This window comes from Pediculus humanus, genomic scaffold (assembly GCF_000006295.1).
Source record: "Pediculus humanus corporis 1103172108260 genomic scaffold, whole genome shotgun sequence".
In the NCBI taxonomy this organism is placed as follows: domain Eukaryota; kingdom Metazoa; phylum Arthropoda; class Insecta; order Psocodea; family Pediculidae; genus Pediculus; species Pediculus humanus.
The window spans coordinates 501,841-510,724 of NW_002987829.1; the positions used below are offsets into that span (position 1 = coordinate 501,841).

Genomic DNA, 8,884 nt, shown 5'->3' on the forward strand with positions numbered 1-8,884 from the left:
AAAAGCTTTTTTTTTTTCAATTTGACAAATATTATTTATTATTATTATTATTATTATTATTATTATTATTATTATTATTATTATTATTACTCAATAAAATTTTATTTATTTATTTATTTATTTATCCAAGCAACTACATAAATATATTTATATATATTTTTTTGTTTTTATTCCATTGAAAATATACTTTTTTTTAAATTTAAATGATAAGCTTCGTGATATAAACGTCATCGTCACCGCACACGTCACCGTATACGTCATCGTATATACGTCGAGAAAATTATGACGTAAGAGAGAGAGGAAAAAAAAAAAAAACAATCGATGCGAGAGAAAACAAAAAAAAACGAACGAGAACAATAAAATTTTTCCGAACGGGGGCGGCGGGTGCTGCGAGGGGCGTGGAAGGGGAAAAGAGGAGGAGGAGAAGGGGGAGGAGCGTGACGTAACGATACGAAAATCGAGTGTAAATAAATTTTCGGCGAGGAAAAAAAAAAAATTTTTTTTTTTTTATTTTTTCACCGACCGATCGATCGATGATGATGATGATGATGAAAATTCAAAATCGACTGTTTATTATTATTATTATTATTACGATGATCGTATTCGCGATGACGAAGGCGTCCATTTTAAAAATAATAAATAATAATAATAATGATAATGATAATAATATTTAATTACATTTTATGAGTACGTTTTTCCCCCCCCCTCCCCCGTCGGTGGCCAGCCACCAAAAAAAAAATTAAAAAAAAAACCCGAGGAGATAAATTTTTCTGTTTAATCAATCACATTTTAACATCTTTCATCGGGATATTTCAGACATCAATAAGAACACGCGCACTCACACGCACACGCACACGCACACGCACACGCACACATATATATAATAATAATGATAGTGATAATAATGATAAATTTCATTCGAATTCAAAAAAACTTGAAAACCTGAAAACCAAAACCGTACCGTACACAAACCTAATAAAATCATTATTATTTCTCAAACCTGTAACGCATAAAAACAAAAAAAAAAAACCAACCATTTCCTTTTCTCCTGACACGTTCAAACGTAAAAAAACTAATGGAATGAGATTCGCAACCATGTTTTCAAAAAAAAAAAAAAAAAAAAGAAAAGAAAACCTTATGATGAACTGGATTATTGACGTTTTTTTTTTTTACTCTCTAATTATTTTTATTATTATTATTATTATTATTATTATTATTATTGTCACCGTGATCATCATCATCATTATTACAATTATTACTATTATTACTATTACTATTATAATAAAACAAGCATTCGAGTACGGGTGAGATCATCATCATCATCATCATCATCATCATTTCTCCCCTCTTCCCCCCCGTATCGATTTAATTAATAATAACAGCATTAATTAGAAAATATCCATTTCGTAATTAAATTTTTTTAAATTTTCCGCTACAAATAATAATAATAATAATAATAATTATAATAATAATAATAATAATAATTATGTATATATATAATTACGAAGGAATGATTACATACGAATAATAATAATAATAATAATTAAAATAAACGAAAAGACGACGTTCAATACAAAAAATATTGATGACGTCTAATAACCAATAATAATAATAATAGTAATAATAATGATAATATTAATAATAATAATAATAATAATAAATGCTTCTCGCCGTTCTATAGTGAAATCGGAAAATTTTAAATATATATATATATATATATATATATATATATGTATATATAAAAAAAACAAAATTAAAAAAAAAAAAAAATAATAACAATAAAAAAAAAAAAAAAGAAAAACATATAAAAAGTTTTGTTTTTGTTTTGTTTTGTTTTTCCAGCCCCCCAACCCCTCCCTCCCTCCCTCCCCGGCAACCATTTTGTGTGTGTTTTTTTTTTGTAGATTCGACGACAAAATTTTATCGGAGGAACATGATACAGATGCCATTTTTTTAAATCCCTCCGGCGGGTCCGGAGGCTGCAAATGGATGATGATTGATGGTCGACGTTTGGCTCGTTACCGACGATTTCGTCGCATTCATTCATTCATTCATTTTTTTTTTTTTTTTTTTTTTTATTCCCGCGTTCTATGAGATTCGTAGTCGTAGTCGTCGTCGCGTTCAAGGCAGATTAATATACTCTACTTTCTCCTCCTTCTCCTCCTCCTCCTCCTTTACGACACAGAGAGAAAGAGAGAGAGAGAGATTTGAAAAAAAAAAAAAAAAAAAAAAAACGCTAAGCTATTTAATTGAGGATAATAAACATTTCTCTATACAGTTAATTTATCTGAAAGAAAAGAAGAAAAAGAAAAAAAAAAAAAAAATGAATGTTTCCGGTTATTTTTTACTTCCGCGGCGACGTCGTCGTCGTCGTCGTCGTCGACCATGAGATATACGAGGGCAGTAGATTAGTTATATATGTGTAAATTTTTTTCACTTACCGATGACTATCGTCTCTTCTTTACATTAGGGCACCGAAAGGATCCAATTGTTGAGTCGAAGGTTGCGTGACGGGTACACCTCCTCCGGTCATCATGTTACCTCCTCCTGCGGGACGAACCTGAGGAATGCTTCCCGGCACGCCCTATTATTAAATAAAAAAAATTCACCGTTGTGATAATAATAATAATAATCGTGGCGGTGGTGGGGGTCGCAAAAATAAAAGATAACAGATATATTGTTTAATCGCGGGATAAGCGGGATGCGGGCGTTTCTTTTCTTTTTTTTTTGGGGGGGGGGTGGGTGGAAGGGGGATTGTTTTGAAAACACTTACCTGAGCGAACGGGTGAAATGTGGAAGAGATGAGTACGGCTGGTTTGGCCATGCTTTGACCCTGAAACGACATTCACACTCATGCTGTGCGAGTCAATATTTTATATTAGAAAACCGTCATCTCAATAAACAACGGTAATTATCATCATCATCATCATCATCAACGAATGATTCGTGCAAAACAAAAGGTATAAAAACTAAAATTTTAAAAGCTATTACAAAAAAAACCCTAAAATCGAGCCGAAGGTTTCTTTTTTTGTTTTTTTTTTTTTTTGAATTAAAGGCGAGAATTGCGTCTCTTTCTCTCGTAATCATCAAATGCCAAGTTTCCCCGAAATCTCCCCCCCCCAACTTTTCTCTCACTTCATCCTTATTCAAAGACCAAATAGATTCAAATATTATTAAAAAAAAAAAAACGTGGCATTTGTTGACAACGAGTTAAAGATCGCAATTGTAAATATTGTAAAATGAATCTGCAAAAGAAAATAAAAAAGTTAAAATGGCGGTTCACATGCAAATTAAAAAAGAGTAAAGAAAAGTTAAGTAAGGAAATAAAAAAAAAAAAAAAAAAAAATTGCCATGCTGCTCGAAAGTGGGGGAAAGTGAGGGTGGAGGGGGGGAGAAAACTGTTAGCAATTTCTTCGTTTTGAAACAAAAAAACAAATAATGTTAATTGTAAATGCGACCTGGTTTTTTTTTTTTTTTACGGTTAACTTACCATCGGTCTGTAATTGGCTCCGGTCGTGGCCGCCATGGGTTGAGGACTCCAACTCGCACCTCCTGGTTTAGCCGTATTTTTTGGAGAATTCCATTGCACTCCTCTGAAACAATTAAATCGTTGAACGTTTTTTTAGAAATTAATTAATTTTTTATAATAATTAAATTAAACAAAAAAAAAAAAAAACTCACTTCGGCGGTTGCTGAGCGCCTTTATTTATGGTGAGATTTTCCGCGAGCGAAGCTAAACTACTATCCAAATCCCCGGTCAAAACTTTGTTGGTGGTAGCGGTTGAAGCTAAAAAAAAAAAAAAACAATTGCAAGAACGTTAAATTAAATTTATCGAAATTGAATTTTTCGCCAACCCTAAAGAAGAGTTTTTCTGCGTTTTCTCTACCTGCGACGGGTACGTTTTGCTTTATAGGAGATCCGTACCCCGGCACGACGGGGTATCCCACCATCGGAGCAAAACCGGGCGCGGTTTGAACAACGCCGGGAACGACTGGACCGACAACACCGGGACCGGTTTGACCAACACCAAAATCAAAAGCGTTAAATAAAAGTTGTTGTTGTTGTTGTTGCAATGATTGGTGCTGCTGCTGCTGCTGCAGCAACTGCGGTTGCTGTTGCTGAGGTTGAGAAAGAGGTTGAGGTTGAGGTTGAGGTTGCGGTTGTGGCGGAGGAGGTTGAGATGATTGAGTGGAAATGTGGACCGGAGAACCTCCGAGGGCCATTCTTATGGAATCATTTAAATCATCGAATGCACTTTTGCCGGGGGACAAAGAGGGTCCTGCGGTGGTCGCCGCCTGAGCTATATGCGGAGGCGGGGGACGAAGCGGGGGCCCAGTGCTAGCTACCGTACAAGTAGTCGAAGAAGTAGCGGATGCTTCGGGAGTGATCGACGGCGGTTGAGACGTTGGGATATTAGCGGCACTGGTCACGGGAGCAAATAAATCATTATCGGAGGCCATAAAAGGATTTGGAATAACAGAATCTCCTTTAGCAGCTTGCGATAAAATTTTAAAATTTCATGTAAGCAACAACTTAATTACATCATGGTAAGAAAAATAATAATTTTTTGCATTTTAATACGGAGAGAGAGAGAGAGAGAGAAAAAAAGAAAAAAAGAAACAAACTCACCAACGTTTGCGATGTTGTTATTTCCAAAAACTGACGAAAAAGCAGTGTCACTAACAAAAGCCGGAGGAGCAGTGTTAGCGGGGACCGTCGACGGTTGACTATTTCCAAAACCTGTTCAATTTATCGGAATTCAATTACTTCAAATCATTTATTCGTTTTTTAATTTTAAAAATAATTCTTACCATTGGACATCCAAGCATTATTCGTAGATGATGACACCGGAGGTTGAGCCTGAGAACCGGAAAATATATCGCAAAAGGGATTTCCCAATTGCAAAAGATCATCGGATGCTTTAACAGGCTGTGGAGGAGGAACGTTGCTGGGCGTTCCTCCGAATAAATCGACGATTGGTTGCTGAGCAGTCGATCCGGTGGACAAAAATGGATTCGTACTACTGTTAGTCGGTGATTGCACCTTGGCCTAAAAAAAAAAAAAAATTCAATTAAATTTCGATTTTAATTTTCAAATCAGAGTATCCTAAAGTAACGACTTGCATTGTATTGTCTCATGGCTGCTTCTTCTTCCGCCAAGGCCTGCTGCCTGACGCTTTCGTCGATTCCATTTGCGGCCGAAGACGCCGAATCCAATCTCGTACTGGCAGCCACTGTTCCGAAAGCGCTGCTGGTGGAAGATAGAGCGGAGACGCCAGACTTAACATTCGTTCTATTGCTGAGTGTGCAATGAGGGAGTGTGAGAATGAGGGGAGGGAAATGATTTAACAAGGAAACAGAGAGATCAAGAGATAAAAAAGAAAATGAAAAGAAAAAAAAAAAGAAAAAGGGAAAACAAAATAAACTCATTACAATGTCACGAATATTATTAAGATTAATAAAGCAAGCTTTGTGAAAATAAATAAACGGAAAAAAAATAAATAAAAATAATAATAATAATAAGTTGTTGTAATAGTTAACAGACTAATCCTGACATTGTTATTATTGACTCCCAAAAATTTTCACAAAAAAAAAAAAAAAAAAAAAAAAACGTGAACGAAAGAGCCTCTGTTAAGACACTACTCTAAAGCGGGTGGCGGCACAATTATCGGCGGAAAAATAACGTACCTGGCGGATTGAGTCGGAGTGTTGGCAGCCGATCCTTTTTTCCCTTCGAGAGCTCCCAAATGTTGTTCGAGAGCATCCAATAGACTGCTCGGAGCTTTCGTTAAATCCGGAATATCTCCCTTGTCTATGCCGACGTTTTCTGCGACTTTTAAAAATTCACCGACTCTATCCATCCGTATGAGAAATTTTTTATACAAATCTAACGCGTCGCGACATTGTTTTTTGTTCATGTCAAAATATTTTTCTGCAAATGAAATAAATAAGTTAATAAATAAATAAAAATTTCGAAATGGCATTAATTAATTAATTAATTAATTGTAAAACCTTAAGGGATACCTAATAAATTAATGATTCCGTCATTGTAGCAAGCGAAAAGCCGAATCAAATCGCGGAATAACAACATGAAAGCCATGTTTATGACTCCGTTGGTTAAATCATTTGCCGTACAATCGAATTCCAAAAGACTATCAACTTGTGATTGTAAAACCGGAAGAGTTTTGAGAAGTTTTTCCGCGTTCATGGTACGCAATGTTCCATCTTCTTTTCTGTAAATTTCAAATCGTGATTAACAAAAAAAAAAAAAACTTAATAAATAACTTATTTTTTAATTCCACAACACAACGCCATCGTTTTTCGCCAAGCCATTATTAATTTATCGACCGCAAAACCCCAGAGAGCACAATTTTCCTAAATGTTTCTTCCTAAATAAAACAAAACAGAGAAAGAGAGAGAGAGAGACCGCGTTCTAATTCTCTCTTTTATATATATATATATATTGCGGTCAAAACCTTTTTTATATCCGTTACTTTCCCCTCCCCTCCCCCTTTCTCATCCGTTTCATTTTTCCGGATGCGACAAAAAAAAAAAAAAATGAAAACGATATCCTTTTCTTCTTACCCTCTTTTCACTTTGCAAAAATCAAAAGCAACAGTTCTGTACGACAAAGCCTTTTCGTTTAAATATTTTGCGTAGCGCCTAATGAAAGGTGACATATCGTAACCTGAAAAAAAAAAAAAAATTTTTAAATGAATCGTTAGATTTTCGCTTGGTCGTGGTTTAAGAAAAAAAAAAATAAAGTTTATCAAAACTACAAGTTTTGCAAGCAACAAACTACTAAAATTTGAATAAGAAAAAAAGGGAAAAAAATCCGTTTGTCCGTCCGTCACGTGGTTTATTAAAAAAAAAAATTATTTATCATTATTATTATTATTATTATTATTTTATTTTAAATAAATATGTCGATGTAAAAAGTCGAGTTCATAAAATCCATCAACCAGTTTTTGATTTATATAATAAATGACTCAAACGTGTAAAACCTATTCTTCCATGACTCGATATATATTTTTTTCAACTACCGTTTGATACGTGGGAGGAGAAAGAAGAGGAGGAGGTAGCGGCGGCGGCGTCGGCGGCGTCGGCATGTGACCTCCTACATTTTCTTATTTGGCTTTACAAGTATTTTTAATGGGTCGGGGATGTTTTATCATTTAAAAATAGAAACCTCTTTTCAACGGATTATGCATAACATTTATATAAATTTTTTTTCTCTTCAACTTACCAACTCTTGCACCGCTCCCTGTTGTGAGTTGACAAAAAAAAAAAAAGAAAAAGAATACAAAATAAAATGAGTAAGAAAAGAATGAAAATAGAAAAAAAAAAAAAAAAGAATTACAAATATCACTTTCTTGGGGGTTTTACGTAATCAAAACGTCTCGAAAAAAAAAAAAAAATTTTTTTATTGCATTTATATATATATTAGGGGCAAAAAAAAAATAAAAATAACCTCCTGAGGAAATTACATAAGGATACTAAGACAGAAAGAGACAGAGAAATAAAAAAAAAATTATTTTAATTTTTCTGTCACTTACGACGACGGTAACTTCCTCCTGGAGAGTCACGAGGAATAAAAATTTTTTTTTTTAAATTTCTATAGACGTTTGTTTGATTACGTTAATAATAAAAGAGAGAGAGAGAGAGAGAGAGAAAAGAATAGGAAAAAAGTTGGGAAATTTATTCTTTAACGGTTGAATGCATACCTTGCACGCTGCTTTTGTCTAAGAAATTGCTTAATTGAAACGTGCTGTTGCTCGAAGCTAAGTACTGAGTAAACCTCTGAAATCAAAAAGAAAAAAATAATAATATTAATAATAATAATAATAATAATAATAATAATAATAATAATAATAATAATAATGATAATAATGATAATGATAACCAGGGACGAAAATTTAAAAAAAATTTATAATCGATCGTCGTACACCCTTTTTTATACGTTAAATCAATAACTTTAAGCAGGTAATTATAAAATTTATACAAATGGAGCTTCACTCTCTCTTTCATCATCATCATCATCATCATCATCATTATTATTATTATTATTTGACATAAGTAAAAAACAAATGCGTGATAAAATAAAGTAGATACGTCGTATGTATATAAAAAAAAAAAAAAAATTATTGTATCGATAAATAATATCATCCGCTTTGTATGTGATTAAATCGAGTGTTAAAAACCGAATTTGCAAATAATAATAATAATAATAATAATAATAATAATAATAATAATAATAATAATAATAATAATAATAATAATAATAATGATAATAATAATTAATATTTTAAGGCAAACCGCAAACCGCGAGACGAGTTGAAGTCATCACGAGTTTGTCTCAACATTTTAAAAAATTTTTCATTTTCCATCGAGTTTTCTTTTCTTTTTAAAAAGGATAGATACGAACCTCGTTCCCATAGCATAGCATATGATGAACCGTTATGAGAGCCTTAAAAACTACGACCCAATTTGCATTTTGAGACCTCTCTATAAGTAGATTTGCCAGCTGTGGAATCGAAACATTTGGCTCGTTTGTGCAATGCACCAAATCTGTAAATAAAAATAAAATTTCAAACGTTGAGAAAAAGTTCCATCGCCTAAATGCTGATACAAAAATAATAATAATAATAATAATTTTCCTCGTGGTCCTTCTCCTCCTCCTCCTCCTCCTGATGACTCTTACTCAATCACCGAGTGTTTTGCGATAGAATTGCTTGGCACATTTTTCAGGTGCCAAAAAAAGAACAAGCGAGCATGGATGAACGTTTTTCCTTTTTCTCTAAACAGGTCCCTCGTGGAGATAATAAGGAAAAAAGGGGAGGTGCGTGTGGGGTGCGGTATAGGCCACATTGCAATGATGTGCGAT

General features: G+C 33.6%; 1 protein-coding gene across 1 annotated transcript in view; it reads right to left on the reverse strand.

The window, feature by feature from the left end:
* Positions 1-3,481: 3,481 nt before the first annotated feature.
* Phum_PHUM491870 (Phosphatidylinositol-binding clathrin assembly protein LAP, putative) overlaps positions 3,482-8,884 on the reverse strand; it is a gene marked incomplete at both ends in the record, with an annotated part of 14,540 nt that continues 9,137 nt past the window's right edge. Inside the window, 11 exons of the mRNA XM_002430571.1 lie at positions 3,482-3,593; positions 3,682-3,787; positions 4,631-4,741; positions 4,813-5,044; positions 5,176-5,293; positions 5,689-5,932; positions 6,025-6,233; positions 6,586-6,688; positions 7,247-7,264; positions 7,725-7,800; positions 8,426-8,568. Of these exons, the coding sequence (XP_002430616.1) occupies positions 3,482-3,593; positions 3,682-3,787; positions 4,631-4,741; positions 4,813-5,044; positions 5,176-5,293; positions 5,689-5,932; positions 6,025-6,233; positions 6,586-6,688; positions 7,247-7,264; positions 7,725-7,800; positions 8,426-8,568 (1,472 nt within the window). The remainder of the gene's footprint in view (positions 3,594-3,681; positions 3,788-4,630; positions 4,742-4,812; positions 5,045-5,175; positions 5,294-5,688; positions 5,933-6,024; positions 6,234-6,585; positions 6,689-7,246; positions 7,265-7,724; positions 7,801-8,425; positions 8,569-8,884) is intronic.